General features: G+C 44.2%; 1 protein-coding gene across 2 annotated transcripts; it reads right to left on the minus strand.

Moving 5' to 3' along the window:
• Window positions 1–378: 378 nt before the first annotated feature.
• Window positions 379–19,479, minus strand: LOC109735113 (uncharacterized). Of its 2 annotated transcripts, XM_020294323.4 has the most exons (12): window positions 19,349–19,479; window positions 19,193–19,264; window positions 18,543–18,716; window positions 18,318–18,446; window positions 17,441–17,580; window positions 16,842–16,925; window positions 2,723–2,848; window positions 2,189–2,341; window positions 1,653–1,754; window positions 1,028–1,198; window positions 864–943; window positions 379–736 (listed from the first exon to the last, which is right to left on the minus strand). In XM_020294323.4, exons 1-12 carry the CDS (start codon window positions 19,401–19,403, stop codon window positions 715–717), a joined length of 1,308 nt encoding a protein of 435 aa, XP_020149912.1. In that variant the 5' UTR covers window positions 19,404–19,479; the 3' UTR covers window positions 379–714. The 2 variants fall into 2 exon arrangements, with proteins under 2 accessions (XP_020149912.1, XP_040242637.1); XM_040386703.3 differs by lacking the exon at window positions 16,842–16,925 and having other exon boundaries at window positions 385–736.
• Window positions 19,480–21,325: the final 1,846 nt, after the last annotated feature.

A 21,325-nucleotide genomic window follows, 5' to 3' on the forward strand; every position in this document is an offset into this window, starting at 1 on the left:
TTAAAGTATAGATGATGCAAAATCAAGTATTCAAAGGCTAAAACTAATCATATATAATGCTGGATGTAACACTTGGACTTGAGAGGAGGCACACAGGCACATTCTAGTTGAGGTGATACAGCTATATATGATTTGACAGGTGCTCCACAACTAATACTTTTTGATGCAACCACATATCACATCAGACTAACTATGATGAGCATATTACACGTGATGACCAGTTAAGAATAGTATATGGCTAACAGCAACAAGGAATATTAACAGTGTCCACGCAAAAGAAAAAAAGGAACATAAACAGTGCCAATGATTTTCCCTAAGTAAAATATCAACAATTTGCGAATTCATGCTAGCAGCTTATCTCAATTATCAGTGCAAAGAACCACTCTTCGACAAAAACGTGCAGGAATTGGCAATGCAAAGTAGCATGATCTTCTGCCAACATTTCGCTCCAGCAATAACCAATTCAATTCACCACCACTGCTGCCACGCTTCCATACAGAACAGGATGTGAGTTTCATAAAACTCAAAATAAGTAGCCACTAGTCAGAAACATGTTTTCCTGTAAGCTGCTGCTGCTGCTATTGTCCATGGATTACATCAAAACAGAGGGCGCCATAATTCGAAGTTCAGTGCTTTTGTCTGAGAATGCAAAAGAAAAAAAAGAGCTTGAGATTTAGCGTGAGCTTCTCTCTGCAGCGGGCATGCAGGGCATGATCACTTCAGTTCCATCGCCTTCCTGCATGAATCAGTTCATCACAACATTTTAAAAGAAATTCTACTAATACATTTTAAAAGAGGGCTCAAATTCTATGCAACATCTAGAATTACTCAAGAAAGAAGAAGATGAAAGGTGAATCCCTTACCTGAATAATTTCTCAATGTCTTTGTTTTCTGGGTCCAACTCTAAAGCACGCGAGAGTGCTTCATAAGCTCCACCATATACCTAAGGCACACACACAGCAGAATCAGATAACAGATACGAAAGATGCAATGAAATTGTCAGTTTGAACTCCATCTCTGAGTGCACCTTCATGAACATTAGAGCTGCTCCTTGCCGATAGTGCGCCTTTGCCCACTTCGGGCAAATTATCTTGCGTTCAGTTGCATCATCATAAGCCCTTTGTCCATCACCCATGCGAAGCCAGCAGAGGCTCCTGTTTGATAACAACTTAGGATCGAAGTTATCCATCTTCAGTGCCTGCAACAGACAAAACAGTGCAAAATAGCTATTGGAAATGCTGCTCAGTTTAGAGACCCAGCGGTGTGTCATTTGTTTCATAAGTACATGAAACAAAAAATGAAGCTGTGACAAAAAGAGCAACTCCGACCTGAAATTCCTCCCAGTGAAATGGAAGACCAAGATGAATGTGTATTCATTCTCTTTTTTTCACACAATTATCACAATTTTTGTTACCCCTAGCTTTGGCGTGAAACTTAAGTCTACACTGTGTAGCTAAAACCCCATCCCCATATTGCTATGAGATGCGCACATTAGTAGTGAGTAGTGACTTATCTTTCAACAGGTGAGTCTGTTGATAAATGGTCAATATTTATCCATTGCCAAGGTGTGAACTAATGCTAATGATAAACCAACCAAATCAATGCTAATGATAAAAACTAAATCGTAATGGAGGTTCCACTGGTATATGCACCTGTGTGTAGAGCACTGATGCATTTAGATAACTTTGCTTCTTAAATGCTTCATCTGCTTGGAGTTTCAGCTCGGACATCCTCTTTTTCACAAAATTGTCATCCTAGGAAATTCATAAGAGCTCAAGTCTGGTGCGTGAGGGAGAAACAGCACTATAGCAAGATATCAAGGTGAAGTGAACAAATACAAGAAACAGTTTTAGTTAATTCAAGATTTCACAATCCCACTTGCAACGCTGATAGGAAATGAAGTAAGAGAGCTATTTAAATAAATAAAATGAATTGGTCCACCTGTTATTTTGAAACAAAATAAGAATTAATGTATTACCATTTGAGCAAGGCAGGTTATCAAATAAAGCATCATTAAAATAAAATGATTTTTCAGGAACAATGCAAATGCAAGAAAACACATGCGGATTCGATGAGTTTCCTATATGAAGTTTTGGTTAAACATCAAGTTGGCACCACACCAATACTGTTCAGAGTTAGCATGAACAAAATAGTCATAGGTGTGCAAGAAAATATGCTAGTGACATACCTCAAGTTGCTTGATTTCCATCTCCACGTGACTAATGATTCCATCAACGCTCCAATTTGCCGCAGTTGAAACAGGAGAGGTGAAAGGAAAGAGAAGCTCAACGTCTTCCCGTGTACCATACTCAACAGCCAACTCTATTGGCAACCTACCAAACTGTAGAGAAACAAGGAAAGCTTTACAAAAGCAATATTCAACATTAAGAAATAAGCTTTGTTCTAGACATGATCAATGCAAACCGTATTGAATTATTGATGGACTACCCTCACATTAGGTCAATGTAATGGTAGTGTGTCGCATCTATACATACCTGACAAAATTAAGGACACGGCACAAAGGAGGAAAGGCAAAACGATAACAAGCTTATACAAATATGGCAACTTAGCACAGCATTTTATTTTTCTTTTGCAGATAGCATCATGTAGGCCTATTTACCGCATAACTCTTACGTTTGTTGCATATCAATACAGGACAGGTCTACCTAAACTACAAAGCCAAGCCAGAGACAAGAATATGTGACAAAAAGAGCATTCTCACCCTGTCAAAAACATTTGGGTTTGCACCAGCTTCCAACAAGCACTTAATAGCTTCAGTTAAGCCCTTTTCTGCAGCCGTCAGCAAAGGATCATAATAAGGAAAAACACCGCTCACATTAGCTCCACCCTATCAGAAAAAGGCGTAGAAGAAAGTCAATCATACAATTGTGTGGTCGTTGATACAAAGATAACTAAATCAAACCTCAGTTATATAGAAATTGTTAAATTGTGATCCAAATTCTATTGTATTGGACTAGACGTAGTACATACGGTGTGGGCCTTTGCGTTGGTACAGATGCGTACGAGTACAACTCGTTTACTTGTCCTCCAAGGACTCTCATATATTGCCCTCATATATACCCCATGTAGTCGCACCTCAGACGGCATGTCGTCTCGTGCTTGTAATACTCCTCCTCATAGTGATTGCGCCTTCGTGCGTCCGTGGTTTTCTCCCGTAAGGGTTTCCACGTAAAAATCCATGTCTCTTTGTCTCGTTTATTTCTCGTTATTATCTAACAAGTGGTATACAGAGCCAAGTTACAGATACAAGATTTGAGATCGGGAAATTAGGGTTGCGGCCTCCAGTGCGCCGCCGCCGACGCGACCTGGCGATCCGAAGCCAGATCGATTAAAAGTCGAGACCGACAGTTTTTCTACTGCTGATCCGATTCCTACCCGAGCAATCCACGCTGCTGTCAAATCACAAGATTCACTGAGTTCCGCTGCTGTTTCCCGTCCACGACAGCCGCGCAACGGAGTTGCTGCTGCTCCAAGTCTACGTACAGGATCAAGTCCCGAGGCCTATCCGCCGAGTCGCTGCAACTCCAGGTGAAGACCGAATCAAGCAAATCAAATTGCTACTACTATTAGTACTTTTACTAGTAGTGCTACTCATGTTCATCACGTGAAGCCAAGATCAGATTTTGTTCCCGATTGCTACATGCACACACTACCAGGTGCTATTTACTCTGTTTGTTTGACCGCAAATTAATTCTGTCCAGAATTTTTTCTACCGGCTTGTACTACTTTGTGAACACAGATTTAATCTACTCATGGCATCCATGAAGTACGATCTTCCGCTGCTGGACCGTGACACAAGGTTTACCCTATGGCAAGTCAAGATGCGGGCGTTGTTGGCACAGTCTGACTATGATGTAGCACTGGATAGTTTTGGAAAGAATAGAATTCAGGACTGGACTGATAAGGAGAAAAAAATTGATTCTAAGGCTTTGTCACTAATTCAACTCCATTTGCATAATAATATTTTGCAGGAAGTTTTAAGCAAGAAAACTGCCGCCGCTCTATGGTTAAAGCTGGAAGGGATTTGCATGACTAAAGATCTCACCAGCAAGATGCATCTGAAGCAAAAATTATTCCTGCACAGGTTACCCGAGGGAGGTAATGTTTTGAATCATATTTCAGAATTTAAAGAGATCATATCTGATCTAGCGGTAATGGAGGTTAAGTATGAAGAGGAAGATACTGCTTTAATGTTGCTTTGTTCACTGCCAAGTTCTTATACCAATTTTAGAGACACCATATTATACAGTCGTGATACTCTCACACTTAATAAAGTTTATGAAGCTTTGAACTCTAAGGAGAAGATGAAATTAATGGTGCCTCATGATGGTTCAAGTTCATCCCAAGCCGAGGGATTATCTGTTCGTGGCAGGACAAAGGAGAAGGACTCACATAATGGAAACAGAGGCAAAAGTAAGAACGGCTATAGGGGCCGGTCGCAATCCAGAGACAAGAAGTATTGCAGGTATTGCAAGAGAGACGGGCATGACATCTCAGAGTGTTTCAAGTTGCAGAACAAGGAAAAGAGAAAAGGTAACAAACAAGGTGACAATTCTGCTAACGTTGCTCGTGATGATAGTTCCGATGATGCTCTTGTCGTTATTGCTGGATGTGCTGAGACCAATGATGAGTGGGTACTTGACACCGCATGCACTTTTCATATGTTCCACATAAAGATTGGTTTAACACTTTTGATTCCAACACTTCTGCTGGTTCTGTTTTGGGTTTTGATAATTCACCATGCAAGATTGAAGGCATTGGTTCCGTTCGAATCAAGATGTTTGATGGCACAGTCAGAACTTTGACAGATGTTCGTGTTGGAAATATGCCCTAGAGGCAATAATAAATAAGTTATTATTATATTTCCTTGTTCATGATAATCGTTTATTATCCATGCTAGAATTGTATTGGTAGGAAACTCAGATACATGTGTGGATACATAGACAACACCATGTCCCTAGTAAGCCTCTAGTTGACTAGCTCGTTGATCAATAGATGGTTACGGTTTCCTGACCATGGACATTGGATGTCGTTGATAACGGGATCACATCATTAGAAGAATGATGTGATGGACAAGACCCAATCCTAAGCCTAGCACAAGATCGTGTAGTTCGTTTGCTCAGAGCTTTTCTAATGTCAAGTATCATTTCCTTAGACCATGAGATTGTGCAACTCCCGGATACCGTAGGAATGCTTTGGGTGTACCAAACGTCACAACGTAACTGGGTGGCTATAAAGGTGCACTACAGGTATCTCCGAAAGTGTCTGTTGGGTTGGCACGAATCGAGACTGGGATTTGTCACTCCGTGTAAACGGAGAGGTATCTTTGGGCCCACTCGGTAGGACATCATCATAATGTGCACAATGTGACCAAGGAGTTGATCACGGGATGATGTGAGTTACGAAACGAGTAAAGAGACTTGCCGGTAACGAGATTGAACAAGGTATCGGGATACCGACGATCGAATCTCGGGCAAGTAACATATCGATAGACAAAGGGAATTGTATAAGGGATTGATTGAATCCCCGACATCGTGGTTCATCCGATGAGATCATCGTGGAACATGTGGGAGCCAACATGGGTATCCAGATCCCGCTGTTGGTTATTGACCGGAGAACGTCTCGGTCATGTCTGCATGGTTCCCGAACCCGTAGGGTCTACACACTTAAGGTTCGATGACGCTAGGGTTATAGGGAAAGTATGTACGTGGTTACCGAATGTTGTTCGGAGTCCCGGATGAGATCCCGGACGTCATGAGGAGTTCCGGAATGGTCCGGAGGTAAAGATTTATATATGGGAAGTCCTGTTTTGGTCACCGGAAAAGTTTCGGGTGATATCGGTAATGTACCGGGACCACCGGAAGGGTCCCGGGGGTCCACCAAGTGGGGCCACCAGCCCCAGAAGGCTGCGTGGGCCAAGTGTGGGAGGGGACCAGCCCCAGGTGGGCTGTTGCGCCCCCCCCCCCCCCACCAAGGCCCAAGGCGCATGGGTGAGTGGGCGGGGGCAAACCCTAGGTCCAGATGGGCCTTAAGGCCCACCCTAGTGGCGCCCCCCCTCTCCTCCCCTTGGCCGCCCCCCCTAGATGGGATCTAGGGCTGGCCGCCAGCCCTTGGGGTGGGAACCCTAGAGGGGGCACAGCCCCCCCCCCCTATATATAGTTGAGGTTTGGGGCTGCCCATACACATGAGAACGTCTCTCTTTCGGTGCAGCCCTACCCCTCTCCCTCCTCCTCCTCTCCCGCGGTGCTTGGCGAAGCCCTGTGGGATTGCCACGCTCCTCCATCACCACCACGCCGTCGTGCTGCTGCTGGATGGAGTCTTCCCCAACCTCTCCCTCTCTCCTTGCTGGATCAAGGCGTGGGAGACGTCACCGGGCTGCACGTGTGTTGAACGCGGAGGAACCGTTCTTCGGTGCTTAGATCGGAATCAACCGCGATCTGAATCGCTACGAGTACGACTCCCTCATCCGCGTTCTTGCAACGCTTCCGCATCGCGATCTACAAGGGTATGTAGATCCACTCCCCTTCCCCTCGTTGCTAGAGTACTCCATAGATTGATCTTGGTGATGCGTAGAAAATTTTGAATTTCTGCTACGTTCCCCGACAGTGGCATCATGAGCTAGGTCTATGCGTAGTTTCTATGCACGAGTAGAACACAAAGTAGTTGTGGGCGTAGATGTTGCCAATTCTTCTTGCCGCTACTAGTCTTATCTTGTTTCGGCGGCATTGTGGGATGAAGCGGCCCGGACCGACCTTACACGTACACTTACGTGAGACAGGTTCCACCGACTGACATGCACTAATTGCATAAGGTGGCTAGCGGGTGTCTGTCTCTCCCACTTTAGTCGGAACGGATTCGATGAAAAGGGTCCTTATGAAGGGTAAATAGAAATTGGCATATCACGTTGTGGTTTTACGTAGGTAAGAAACGTTCTTGCTAGAAACCTATACAAGCCACGTAAAAACTTGCAACAACAATTAGAGGACGTCTAACTCGTTTTTGCAGCATGTGCTATGTGATGTGATATGGCCAGAAGATGTGATAAATGATATATGTGATGTATGAGATTGATCATATTCTTGTAATAGGAATCATGACTTGCATGTCGATGAGTATGACAACCGGCAGGAGCCACAGGAGTTGTCTTTATTTTTTTTTGTATGACCTGCATGTCATTGATTAACGCCATGTAAATTACTTTACTTTATTGCTAAGCGCGTTAGCCATAGAAGTAGAAGTAAACGTTGGCGTGACAACTTCATGAAGACACAATGAAGGAGATCATGATGATGGAGATCATGGTTTCATGCCGGTGACAAAGATGATCATGGTGCCCCGAAGATGGAGATCAAAGGAGCAAAATGATATTGGCCATATCATGTCACTATTTGATTGCATGTGATGTTTATCATGTTATGCATCTTATTTGCTTAGAACGACGGTAGTAAGTAAGATGATCCCTCACTAAAATTTCAAGAGACGTGTTCCCCCTAACTGTGCACCGTTGCGAAGGTTCGTTGTTTCGAAGCACCACGTGATGATCGGGTGTGATAGATTCTAACGTTCGAATACAACGGGTGTTGACGAGCCTAGCATGTACAGACATGGCCTCGGAACACATGCGAAACACTTAGGTTGAATTGACGAGCCTAGCATGTACAGACATGGCCTCGGAACACAAGAGACCGAAAGGTCGAACATGAGTCGTATAGTAGCTACGATCAACATGGAGATGTTCACCGATGATGACTAGTCCGTCTCACGTGATGATCGGACACGGCCTAGTTTGACTCGGATCATGTATCACTTAGATGACTAGAGGGATGTCTATCTGAGTGGGAGTTCATTAATCAGATGAACTCAATTATCATGAACATAGTCAAAAAGGTCTTTGCAAATTATGTCATACGCTTTAGTTCTACTGTTTAAGATATGTTCCTAGAGAAAATTTGGTTGAAAGTTGGTAGTAGCAATTATGCGGACTGGGTCCGTGAACTAAGGATTGTCCTCATTGCTGCACAGAAGGCTTATGTCCTTAATGCACCGCTCGGTGTGCTGAACCTCAGCGTCGTCTGTAGATGTTGCGAAACATCTGGCATACACGTTTTGATGACTACGTGATAGTTCAGTGAGTAATGCTAACGGTTTAGAATTGTGGCACCAAAGACGGTTTTTGAAACGTCGCAGAACATATGAGATGTTCCGAAGATTGAAATTGGGATTTCAGACTAGTGCCCACGTCAAGAGGTATGAGACCTCTGACAAGTTTCTTAAGCCTGCAGACTAAGGGAGAAAAGCTCAATCGTTGGAGCATGTGCTCAGATTGTCTGAGTGCCACAATCGCTTGAATCGAGTGGGAGTTAATCTTCCAGATGAGATAGTGATGGTTCTCCATAGTCACTGCCACCAAGCTATTAGAGCTTCGTGATGAACTATAACATATCAGGGATAGATATGATGATCCTTGAGCTATTCGCGATGTTTGACACCGCGAAAGTAGAAATCAAGAAGGAGCATCAATTGTTGATGGTTAGTAAAACCACTAGTTTCTAGAAGGGCAAGGGCAAAAGGGATACTTCATGAAACAGCAAGTCATTTGCTGCTCTAGTGAAGAATCCCAAGGTTGAACCCAAACCCGAGACTAAGTGCTTCTGTAATGAGGGGAACGGTCACTGAAGCAGTACTACCCTAGATACTTGGTAGATGAGAAGGCAGGCAAGGTCGACAGAAGTATATTGGATATACATTATATGAATGTGTACTTTACTAGTACTCCTAGCAGCACCAGGGTATTAGATACCGGTTCGGTTGCTAAGTGTTAGTAACTCGAAATAAAAGCTACGGAATAAACGAAGACTAGCTAAAGGTGAGATGACGATATGTGTTGGAAGTGTTTCCAAGGTTGATGTGATCAAGCATCGCATGCTCCCTCTACCATCGAGATTTGGTGTTTGCGTTGAGCATGATTGGATTATGTTTATCGCAATACGGTTATTCATTTAAGGAGAATAATGGTTACTCTGTTTATTTGAATAATACCTTCAATGGTCTTGCACCTAAAATGAATCTCGATCGTAGTGATACACATGTTCGTGCCAAAAGATATAAAATAGTAATGATAGTTCCACATACTTGTGGCACTGCCATTTGAGTCATATTGGTATAGAACGCATGAAGAAGCTCCATGTAGATGGATCTTTGGACTCACTCGTTTTTGAAAAGATTGAGACATGCGAACCATGTCTATTGGTATATATGCATGAAGAAACTCCATGCAGATGGATCGTTTGGACTCACTTGATTTTGAATCACTTGAGACATGCAAATCATACCACATGGGCAAGATGACTGAAAGTCCTCGTTTTCAGTAAGATGGAACAAGAGAGCAACTTATTGGAAGTAATACATTTTGATGTATGCAGTCCAATGAGTGCTGAGGCATGCAGTGGATATCGTTAAGTTCTAACTTCACAGATGATTTGAGTAGATGTTGAGTGTATTTACTTGATGAAACACAAGTCTGAATTATTGAAAGGTTCAAGTAATTTCAGAGTGAAGTTGAAGATCGTCGTGACAAGAGGATAAAATGTTTGTGATATGATCATAGAGATGAGTATCTGAGTTACGAGTTTGGCACACAATTAAGACACTGTGGAAAGTGTTTCACAATTAATACCGCCTGGAACACCATAGTGTGATGGTGTGTCCGAACATCATAACTGCACCCTATTGGATATGGTGCATACCATGATGTCTCTTATCAAATTACCACTATCGTTTATGGGTTAGGCATTAGAGACAACCGCATTCACTTTAAAAGGGGCACCACGCAATTCCGTTGAGACGACACCGTTTAGAGAAACCTAAGTTGTCATTTCTTAAAAGTTTGGGGCTGCGATGCTTATGTGAAAAAGTTTCAGGCTGATAAGCTCGAACCCAAAGCGGATATATGCATCTTCATAGAATACCCAAAACAGTTGGGTGTACCTCCTATTTCAGATCTGGAAGCAAAAGTAATTGCTTCTAGAAACGGGTCCTTTCTCGAGGAAAAGTTTCTCTCGAAAGAATTGAGTGGGAGGATGGTGGAGACTTGATAAGGTTATTGAACCGTCACTTCAACTAGTGTGTAGCAGGGCACAGGAAGTTGTTCCTGTGGCACCTACACCAATTGAAGTGTAAGCTTATGATAGTGATCATGAAACTTCGGATCAAGTCACTACCAAACCTCGTAGGACGACGAGGATGCGTAATACTTCAGAGTAGTACGTGATCCTGTCTTGGAAGTCATGTTGTTGGACAACGATGAACCTATGAGCTATGGAGAAGCGATGGTGGGCCCATATTCCGAAAAATGGTTAGAAGCCATGAAATCCGAGATGGATCTTTAAGAAGAAGACGGACGTGGACGGTAATGTTACCGTCTATGAAGCTCGACTTGTGGCTAAGAGTATTTCCACAAATTCAAGGAGTTGACTACGATGAGATTTTCTCATCCGTAGCGATGCTTAAGTCCGTCGGAATCATGTTAGCATTAGCTGCATTTATGAAATCTGGCAGATGGATGTCAAAACAAGTTTCCTTACCAGTTTTCGTAACGAAAGGTTGTATGTGATACAATCAGAAAGGTTTTGTCGATCCTAAGGATGCTAAAAGGTATGCTGGCTCCAGCGATCCTTCCATGGACTAGAGCAAGCATCTCGGAGTCAGAATATACGCTTTGATGGAGTGATCAAAGTTTTTGGGTTTATACAAGGTTTGTTGGAAACTTGTATTTACAATAAAGTGAGTGGGAGCGCTACAACATTTCTGATAAGTATATGTGAATGACATATTGTTGATCCGAAATGATGTAAAATTTCTGGAAAGCATAAAGGGTTGTTTGAAAGGAGTTTTTCAAAGGAAGACCTGGATAAAAGCTACTTACATATTGGGCATCAAGATCTATAGAGATAGATCAAGACGCCCGATGATACTTTCAAAGAACGCACACCTTGACATGATTTTGAAAGAGTTCAAAATAGATCAGCAAAGAAGGAGTTCTTGGCTGTGTTACAAGGTGTGAGTATTGAGTAAGACTCAAGACCTGACCACAACAGAAGAGAGAGAAAGGACGAAGGTCGTCCCCTATGCTTTAGACGTAGGGCTCTACAGTATGCTATGTTGTGTACCGCACATGAAGTGTGCCTTGCCATGAGTTGGTCAAGGGGTACAATAGCGATCCGGGAATGGATCACATGACAGCGGTCGAACTTATCCTTAGTACCTAGTGGACTAAGGAATTTTCTCGATTATGGAGGTGAAAAGGAGTTCGTCGTAAAGGGTTACGTCGATGCGAACTTTGACACTAATCCGGATGACTCTGAGTAGTAAACCGGATTCGTATAGTAGAGCAGTTATTTGAAATGGCTCCAAATAGCGCGTGGTAGCACCCACAAGATGACATAGATATTCGTAAAGCACACGGTTCTGAAAGGTTCAGACCCGTTGACAAATAACCTCTTTCACAAGCATAACATGATCAAACCAGAACTCATTGAGTGTTAATCACATAGTGATGTGAACTAGATTGTTGACTCTAGTAAACTCTTTGGATGTTGGTCACATGGTGATGTGACCTATGAGTGCTAATCACATGGTGATGTGGACTAGATTATTGACTCTAGTGCAAGTGGGAGACTGTTGGAAATATGCCCTAGAGGCAATAATAAATAAGTTATTATTATATTTCCTTGTTCATGATAATCGTTTATTATCCATGCTAGAATTGTATTGGTAGGAAACTCAGATACATGTGTGGATACATAGACAACACCATGTCCCTAGTAAGCCTCTAGTTGACTAGCTCGTTGATCAATAGATGGTTACGGTTTCCTGACAATGGACATTGGATGTCGTTGATAACGGGATCACATCATTAGGAGAATGATGTGATGGACAAGACCCAATCCTAAGCCTAGCACAAGATCGTGTAGTTCGTTTGCTCAGAGCTTTTCTAATGTCAAGTATCATTTCCTTAGACCATGAGATTGTGCAACTCCCGGATACCGTAGGAATGCTTTGGGTGTACCAAACGTCACAACGTAACTGGGTGGCTATAAAGGTGCACTACAGGTATCTCCGAAAGTGTCTGTTGGGTTGGCACGAATCGAGACTGGGATTTGTCACTCCGTGTAAACGGAGAGGTATCTTTGGGCCCACTCGGTAGGACATCATCATAATGTGCACAATGTGACCAAGGAGTTGATCACGGGATGATGTGAGTTACGGAACGAGTAAAGAGACTTGCCGGTAATGAGATTGAACAAGGTATCGGGATACCGATGATCGAATCTCGGGCAAGTAACATATCGATAGACAAAGGGAATTGTATACGGGATTGATTGAATCCCCGACATCGTGGTTCATCCGATGAGATCATCGTGGAACATGTGGGAGCCAACATGGGTATCCAGATCCCGCTGTTGGTTATTGACCGGAGAACGTCTCGGTCATGTCTGCATGGTTCCCGAACCCGTAGGGTCTACACACTTAAGGTTCGATGACGCTAGGGTTATAGGGAAAGTATGTACGTGGTTACCGAATGTTGTTCGGAGTCCCGGATGAGATCCCGGACGTCATGAGGAGTTCCGGAATGGTCCGGAGGTAAAGATTTATATATGGGAAGTCCTGTTTTGGTCACCGGAAAAGTTTCGGGTGATATCGGTAATGTACCGGGACCACCGGGAGGGTCCCGGGGGTCCACCAAGTGGGGCCACCAGCCCCAGAAGGCTGCGTGGGCCAAGTGTGGGAGGGGACCAGCCCCAGGTGGGCTGGTGCGCCCCCCCCCCCCCCACCAAGGCCCAAGGCGCATGGGAGAGTGGGAGGGGGCAAACCCTAGGTCCAGATGGGCCTTAGGGCCCATCTAGTGGGGCGCCCCCCCTCTCCTCCCCTTGGCCGCCCCCCTTGATGGGACCTAGGGCTGGCCGCCTCCTCTTGGGGGTGGAAACCCTAAGGGGGGCGCAGCCCCCTCCCCCCCTATATATAGTTGAGGTTTGGGCTGCCCAAGACACACGAGAACGTCTCTCCTCTCCCGCGGTGCTTGGCGAAGCCCTGTGGGATTGCCACGCTCCTCCATCACCACCACGCCGTCGTGCTGCTGCTGGATGGAGTCTTCCCCAACCTCTCCCTCTCTCCTTGCTGGATCAAGGCGTGGGAGACGTCACCGGGCTGCACGTGTGTTGAACGCGGAGGCACCGTTCTTCGGTGCTTAGATCGGAATCAACCGCGATCTGAATCGCTACGAGTACGACTCCCTCATCCGCGTTCTTGCAACGCTTCTGCATCGCGATCTACAAGGGTATGTAGATCCACTCCCCTTCCCCTCGTTGCTAGAGTACTCCATAGATTGATCTTGGTGATGCGTAGAAAATTTTGAATTTCTTCTACGTTCCCCAACAGTTCGGTATATTCCGAAGATGAAGAGAAATCTTATCTCTGTGAGTGCCCTTGATGCAAAGGGGTACAAGTATTCAGGTGGAGATAGTGTTTTGAAGGTCACCAAAGGTTCCCTTATTGTGATGAAAGGTGACTTAAGTTCGACCAATGGTCTTTATTACCTTCGAGGTTCTACCATTTCAGGTAACGCTACTCCAGTTATTTCAAAGAATTCTGATTGTGATGCTGCTAACCTTTGGCATATGCGTCTTGGACATATGAGTGAACTTGGTTTGGCAGAGTTAAATAAGAGAGGTCTTCTTGATGGATATGAACCTGGTAAACTGAAATTTTGTGAGCATTGTATCTTCGGCAAGCACAAGAGGGTGAAGTTCAACACTTCGACTCATACAACCGAAGGTATTCTTGATTATGTGCATTCTGATTTATGGGGACCATCTCGCAGAAAGTCACTAGGTGGTGCTAGTTACATGCTGACTATTATTGATGATTATTCGAGAAAAGTTTGGCCTTATTTCTTGAAGCATAAATATGAAGCATTCTCAGCTTTTAAGGAGTGGAAGATTATGATTGAGAGACAAACTGAAAAGAAGGTAAAAATACTTCGCACTGATAATGGTATGAAATTCTGTTCTAAGCAATTTAAGAATTATTGCAAGTCTGAAGGCATTGTCAGACATTACACCGTTCCTTATACTCCTTAACAAAACGGTGTTGCTGAGTGTATGAACAGGACCATTATTTCCAGAGCCCGTTGCATGTTGTCCAATGCAGGTTTGCATAGGCGTTTTTGGGCTGAGGCCGCTTCCACTGCTTGTTATCTCATTAACCGTTCACCATCTATTGCTCTTAATAAGAAAACTTCAATTGAGGTATGGTCTGGTTCACCTGCTGATTATTGACAGTTGAGAGTTTTTTGTTGCACTGCTAATGCTCATGTTGATAATGGAAAGTTGGAGCCTAGAGCTGTTAAGTGCATCTTTCTTGGTTATAAATCTGGTGTTAAAGGTTTTAAATTGTGGAATCCTGAAACCCAGAAGGTTGTTATTAGCAGAAATGTTATCTTTAATGAATCTGCTATGTTACATGATGTTTCATCTACTAATGTTCCCGTTGAGAGTGAACATCAGCCTATTGTTCAGGAGCCTACTGTTCAGGTGGAGCATGTTATTGATTCAGGTGATACATCTGGTAATGAAATTATTGATGCACATGATGAACCCGTCGTTAATGATGATAATGTCACTCCCACTCCAAATCAGCCTATTGTTCCGCCCAGTTGGAATCTCGCACGTGACAGAGTTAGACGGGGTATTAATAAACCGGACAGGTTAATTGAAGAGTGCAATATTGTTTCTTTTGCTTTATCTGTTGCAGAAGAAATTGAAGGTAATTCTGAGCCTTCTTCATATTCCGAGGCTATTATTTCGGGTGATAGTAATAAGTGGATGACTGCTATACATGATGAGATTGAATCACTTGAAAAGAATGGCACTTGGGATTTAGTAAGATTACCTAGAGAGAAGAAACCTATTCGTTGCAAGTGGGTTTTCAAGAGGAAAGAAGGTGTTTCTCCTAATGATGATACAAGATATAAAGCAAGGTTAGTTGCTAAAGGTTACAGTCAAATTCCAGGTATTGACTATAACGAAGTCTTTTCTCCTGTTGTGAAGCATAGCTCTATTCGCACTTTACTCAGTATTGTTGCCATGCATGATTTTGAGCTGAACAATTGGATGTTAAGCATTTTTACATGGAGAATTAGAAGAGGATATTTATATGGAACAACCTGAAGGTTTTGTTATTCCTGGAAAAGAAAAGCTTGTATGTAAGTTAAAGAAATCTCTTTATGGATTGAAGCAATCCCCTAGACAGTGGTACAAGAGATTTGACACCTTTATGCTCTCTCAAGGTTTCAAAAGGTCTAATTATGATAGTTGTGTTTATTTGAAAATTGTCAAAGTTTCAACTATTTATTTGCTCCTTTATGTTGATGATATGCTTATTGCTGCAAAGTGTATGTCAGAGATTAATGAACTAAAGAAGCAATTGGGTAATGAATTTGAGATGAAGGATTTGGGTGCAGCAAAGAAAATTCTTGGCATGGAAATATCCAGAGATAGACCATCTGGAAAAGTGTATCTTAGTCAGAAGGGATATATTGATAAAGTTCTTCGTCGTTTTAATATGCATAATGCCAAGCCAGTAAGTACTCCGTTAGCTGCACACTTTAAGTTATCATCAGCCTTATGTCCTAAGTCAGATGCAGATATTGAGTACATGTCTAGAGTTCCCTATTCGAGTGCAGTTGGTTCACTTATGTATGCCATGGTTTGTTCTCGTCCGGATTTATCTTATGCATTGAGTGTTGTCAGTAGATACATGGCTAATCCTGGAAAAGAGCATTGGAGAGCAGTTCAGTGGATTTTCAGATACCTGCGAGGTACTTCTAATGCTTATTTACAGTTTGGGAAAACTAGAGATGGACTTGTTGGTTTTGTTGATTCTGATTTTGCTGGTGATTTGGATAAGAGAAGATCACTCACAGGTTATGTTTTCACCATTGGTGGTTTTGCTGTGAGTTGGTTAGCAACTTTGCAGTCTATTGTGGCTTGTTCCACTACTGATGCCGAGTATATGGATATTTCTGAGGCATGCAAGGAAGCTATCTGGTTGAGAGGTTTGTACGCTGAGCTTTGTGGAGATTCATCTTGCCCTACCATATTTTCTGACAGTCAAAGTGCCATATATCTTACAAAGAATCCAATGTATCATGAGAGGACAAAGCACATTGATGTCAGATTTCATTATATTCGAGATGTTGTTGCTGAAGGCGATTTGAAGGTATGCAAGATAAGTACTCATGATAATCCTGCTGATATGATGACAAAGCCAGTTCCGACCAATAAGTTTGAGCTTTGCTCAGGCTTAGTTGGTATTTCTCACTAGTCCTATGGACTTTGACGCACAAGGTGTTTATGCTGATTTGGATGGAGTTATTTACTTTTTCGACTACGGGAGGGAATTTGGCTCAAGGTGGAGATTGTTAAATTGTGATCCAAATTCTACTGTATTGGACTGGACGTAGTACATACGGTGTGGGCCTTTGCGTTGGTACCGACGCGTACGAGTACAACTCGTTTGCTTGTCCTCCAAGGACTCTCATATATTGCCCTCATATATACCCCATGTAGTCGCACCTCAGACGGCCTGTCGTCTCGTGCTTGTAATACTCCTCCTCATAGTGATTGCGCCTTCGTGCGTCCGTGGTTTTCTCCCGCAAGGGTTTCCACGTAAAAATCCATGTCTCTTTGTCTCGTTTATTTCTCGTTATTATCTAACAGAAATCCTACATTCCTACTGCAATATAAATAGGGGTACTGTACCTGAATCAATAGCTTCACACAGGACACGAAAGATTTGTCTAATGCCATGTTTAAAGGTCCAAGTATACGAGTAACAATGTTGGGCTGGCAAAAAAACAAGAACTTCATTTTCATGCCGGAATAAGCAATTCTAAGAGAAAAATGGAGTTTGTATGGAAAGGAGATGAGCTTCTTTGTGGGATTACAACTTATATAGTGATATGTCCCTTTGCTTCAACTGATTTTTCAGAGTTGTTGTGTGGGTTATTGAAACCACCATGTCTGGTTCGGCTCACACATTAAAGCTACGAGAAAGGCTTCTTTGGTTGTTTTTTGAAGGTTGCCAATATTTGCCACACTTTTTCCTAACATATCTAAGGTTACATGATGAAAATGAATGTTATACTTTGCAAACCTAAGAATCCTACCACACTATTTCTGAGTCGGTGACACAAGCGACCCAAGTTGCAGGAGGTGACTAACTCAAACTTTTGGAATGGCATGGTTAGTCACCAACCAAAAAGACCTACAGGTGAGAACAATTGGGGAAGTAGCAAAACCCAGAAAAGGGAAGAATTTGGAGTTAAAGACAACATATCAACAAAGAGTTTCAACAGTACATCTGACTTGTGCTCCAAAAGGATCTTGACAATACTAGGAAATCTTCTAAGAGTAGCATCCATGAGTGGTGTCCCAAGTTCTGACATAGCATGGACATTAGCTCCCCTCGCAAGAAGAAACTTCACTATTTCATAGTACCCTGAAGAGAAGAAAGAAAAAAAGTCATAACCATGAACAAAATCGTTTTTGCGCAAAAAAGTTTCAATAACTAGTGGGGGAATGATTTTTGTTGGTTCACATTTCTCTGAATATGAATACCATAATCAGTTAACATAAGAAGGCAGTAACATACTCAATACGTATCTGAGAACAGAAAATTAGGAATCACTTTGCAGAGAAATGTGAACCAACAAAAATCATTCCCCCACTATCAGTTCCTAATTTTCTGCTCTCAGATAATTCACTCATACTCTTGATCCTCTAAAGGTTCTTCTCTGTCAGTAACAAAAAGTACATCTAAGCCTTGCGGAAGCACTTTAGAGTGCCTAGAAGCTAAACAATCTGCTTCTTCTTTTCTCTAACCTAGAGCACTCTTATTTCAATACATACGAAGAAACTCCATGAAAGCCAGCTATCACTCCTATGAGACGGCTAACTCATAAAAGATTGATCACTTTGCAGACGCCGATGAACAGGAGAAACAAATAAGATCAGGCTACTTTTAATTTATGGCAACAAGAAAATTGTTTATATTAGGCTAGCTAATTAGCACTTGGTATAGTAAACCCACTTTTATCACCCTTGTAGGTCCAGCATAAAAACAATTTTGAGAAAGGAAAAGCTCAAGCACAAAACAAGGGAGCAAGGCAATAGTAAAAGACTGTGAGAATGAAACCAAGGAATATTCGGGCCAACAAGTGAAGTTCCATTTCATACCATGAACTACAGCCATATGAAGAAGGGTGATTTTTCCACGTCGCTGATGCAGATCAGCGCCATGATCCAGAAGGTACCTGACAGCAGGAAGGTGGCCATACATGATGGCATGCGACACGGGCGTAAACTCTAGCATTAAGACACACACAATCCATTGAATCAGTTCATGATCAGGTCATAAAAACTACATATGCTTTAGGATCGGGAAAGGCGTGCACGAATTACCCTGAGCGGTGTCAGGCATGTCGACATCCATCTTGACCTCCTCGACAAGATGCCGGTAGATCGGCAGCTTGCCGCCGCCGCCCGCGGCGTGTAGCGCGTTCATGCCCATGTAGGTGGTGTTGGTCACCATCGTCCGGATCCCATGCCCCTGCACGTCCAGCTCCTTTGCAATCTCTGAATTTCACACAGAAAAGGGGGACACTTTCAGTCAGGAATCGTGACAAGAACCCAGTACTGCAGCGCATATACAGTGCAATCAGAATCAGTAGGAAACAAAGGGGGCAATTTTAGTTACCAACCATGGCAAGAACGTAGTATATATATATATACACTACGCTGCAATCAGAATCAGGAAGACAGCGCCCAATCAAAACGTGGTACGGTATATACTATGCTGCTGCGTGGTTCTTCAGTAGTTGGTCAGAAACCCCCGATTTAATTGCAAGGAGAAGACCCAAACCCCGGGCATCCCAACCTAAATCACAAGCTAAATCCACATCCTGGAGACGTAATCTGCGGCAAGAACAGAATCGGAGCACAGACGGCGGCGAAACCCTAAGGCCGCGGCCAGATCTAGCGAGCAAATGGGCACAGGACGCCGGAGAGGGAGGGAGAGGGGTTGGGGAACTTGGTTAAGATGCGGCCCTTACTCTTGATCTCGCGGACGTCGCCGTTGTGGGCGGCTTCGAGGAACCTGGCCTCCGGCGGCCACCGGTCGCGCTCTGCACGGCAAGCGGAACGAACGATGAGACGGCGTGGGGGACGGAGCCGTACGTACAACTGAACTGAGGGTGTTTGTCGGTTACCTTCGCCGTGGAGGACCTCATACAGGCGAGGCAGCGGCCACTCCCGCATCCCCATCCTCCTCCCTCTCTCTTTTCCTTCGCCGGCGGTCGGGGTGGCGGTGGGGGTGGCGGTGGAGGAAGGGAGCTTCCGGAGTGGGTGGAGGGGGGTGGGGAATAAAAAGGGCGGGAGAGAGAGAGAGAGCAGGTGGACGACGCAATGGGATGCCGACACGTGCCCAAGCACGGGTCGTACGATCTGACACTCGTGCCAGGAGAAGCACGGCGCATGGCGGCCTCTTCCTTATGTTTCGAGTTTTGAAATTTGAATTCAAACTTCACAATCTTCTCCTTTCCACGGTGATTAGAGCAAATCTAGCAAGTCGCCATATTGACGCCCCATATGGATATGGTAAACGGCCCTTGCCAGGCGACTGGCTAAGACTTTGGCCGACCGCTTGCGCTATCGGATCAAAAGAACATCCTATATATGACCATAGCCGAAGCTCCACACACGCCATGCTTCAGTAGGACCCACGTGCCACTCAACCCTCCCTCAATGTTATCTCTTCCCTAGCCAGTCACTCCTTACCTTTTTTTCGTCGGCGACCATGGCTGATCTCCATCCCTCTTTCCAAGACGCCAGCGCGGGGTGGCCGCAGACATGAGCGTTGTTCGACGCCTCGCCCCGAGTTGTAGGAAGTGTTGGAAATATGCCCTATAGGCAATAATAAATGGTTATTATTATATTTCTTTGTTCATGGTAATTGTCTATTGTTCATGCTATAATTGTGTTATCCAGAAATCGTAATACATGTGTGAATACATAGACCACAACGTGTCCCTAGTAAGCCTCTAGTTGACTAGCTCGTTGATCAACCGATAGCCATGGTTTCCTGACTATGAACATTGGATGTCATTGATAACGGGATCACATCATTAGGAGAATGATGTGATGGACAAGACCCAACTTAAGCATAGCATAAAAGATCGTGTAGTTTCGTTTGCTAGAGCTTTTCCAATGTCAAGTATCTTCTCCTTAGACCATGAAATTGTGCAACTCCCGGATACCGTAGAAGTACTTTGGGTGTGCCAAACGTCACAACGTAACTGGGTGACTATAAAGGTGCACTACGGGTATCTCCGAAAGTGTCTGTTGGGTTGGCACGGATCGAGACTGGGATTTGTCACTCCGTATGACGGAGAGGTATCTCTGGGCCCACTCGGTAATGCATCATCATAATGAGCTCAATGTGACTAAGGCGTTAGTCACGGGATCATGCATTGCGGTACGAGTAAAGAGACTTGCCGGTAACGAGATTGAACAAGGTATTGGGATACCGACGATCGAATCTCGGGCAAGTAACATACCGATTGACAAAGGGAATTGTATACGGGATTGATTGAATCATCGACATCGTGGTTCATCCGATGAGATCATCGTGGAACATGTGGGAGCCAACATGGGTATCCAGATCCCGCTGTTGGTTATTGACCGGAGAGGCGTCTCGATCATGTCTGCATGTCTCCCGAACCCGTAGGGTCTACACACTTAAGGTTCGGTGACGCTTGGGTTGTAGAGATATGAGTATGCGGAAACCCGAAAGTTGTTCGGAGTCCCGGATGAGATCCCGGATGTCACGAGGAGTTCCGGAATGGTCCGGAGGTGAAGAATTATATATAGGAAGTCAAGTTTCGGCCACCGGGAAAGTTTCGGGGGTTATGGGTATTGTACCGGGACCACCGGAAGGGTCCCGGGGGTCCACCGGGTGGGGCCACCTATCCCGGAGGGCCCCATGGGCTGAAGTGGGAGGGCAACCAGCCCTTAGTGGGCTGGGGCGCCCCCATGGGCCTCCCCCCTGCGCCTAGGGTTGGAAACCCTAGGGTGGGGGGCGCCCCACTTGCCTTGGGGGGCAAGTATCCCCCCTGGCCGCCGCCCCCCATCCAGATGGGCTCCTGGCCGGCGCCCCCCTCCCAGGGGGCCTATATAAAGGGGGGAGG

This window comes from Aegilops tauschii, chromosome 4, assembly GCF_002575655.3.
Source record: "Aegilops tauschii subsp. strangulata cultivar AL8/78 chromosome 4, Aet v6.0, whole genome shotgun sequence".
NCBI lineage: Eukaryota > Viridiplantae > Streptophyta > Magnoliopsida > Poales > Poaceae > Aegilops > Aegilops tauschii.

Excerpts from the sequence above, each read along its gene's own strand:
- LOC109735113 (XM_020294323.4), bottom strand. The coding sequence starts at position 19,403 with ATGGGGATGCGGGAGTGGCCGCTGCCTCGCCTGTATGAGGTCCTCCAC. Across the intron at positions 19,265-19,348 it reads TGAGGTCCTCCACGGCGAAG|AGCGCGACCGGTGGCCGCCG; the intron begins GTAACCGACAAA and ends CTTGCCGTGCAG. Across the intron at positions 2,849-16,841 it reads GTGTGAAGCTATTGATTCAG|GGTGGAGCTAATGTGAGCGG; the intron begins GTACAGTACCCC and ends TTTTTCTGATAG.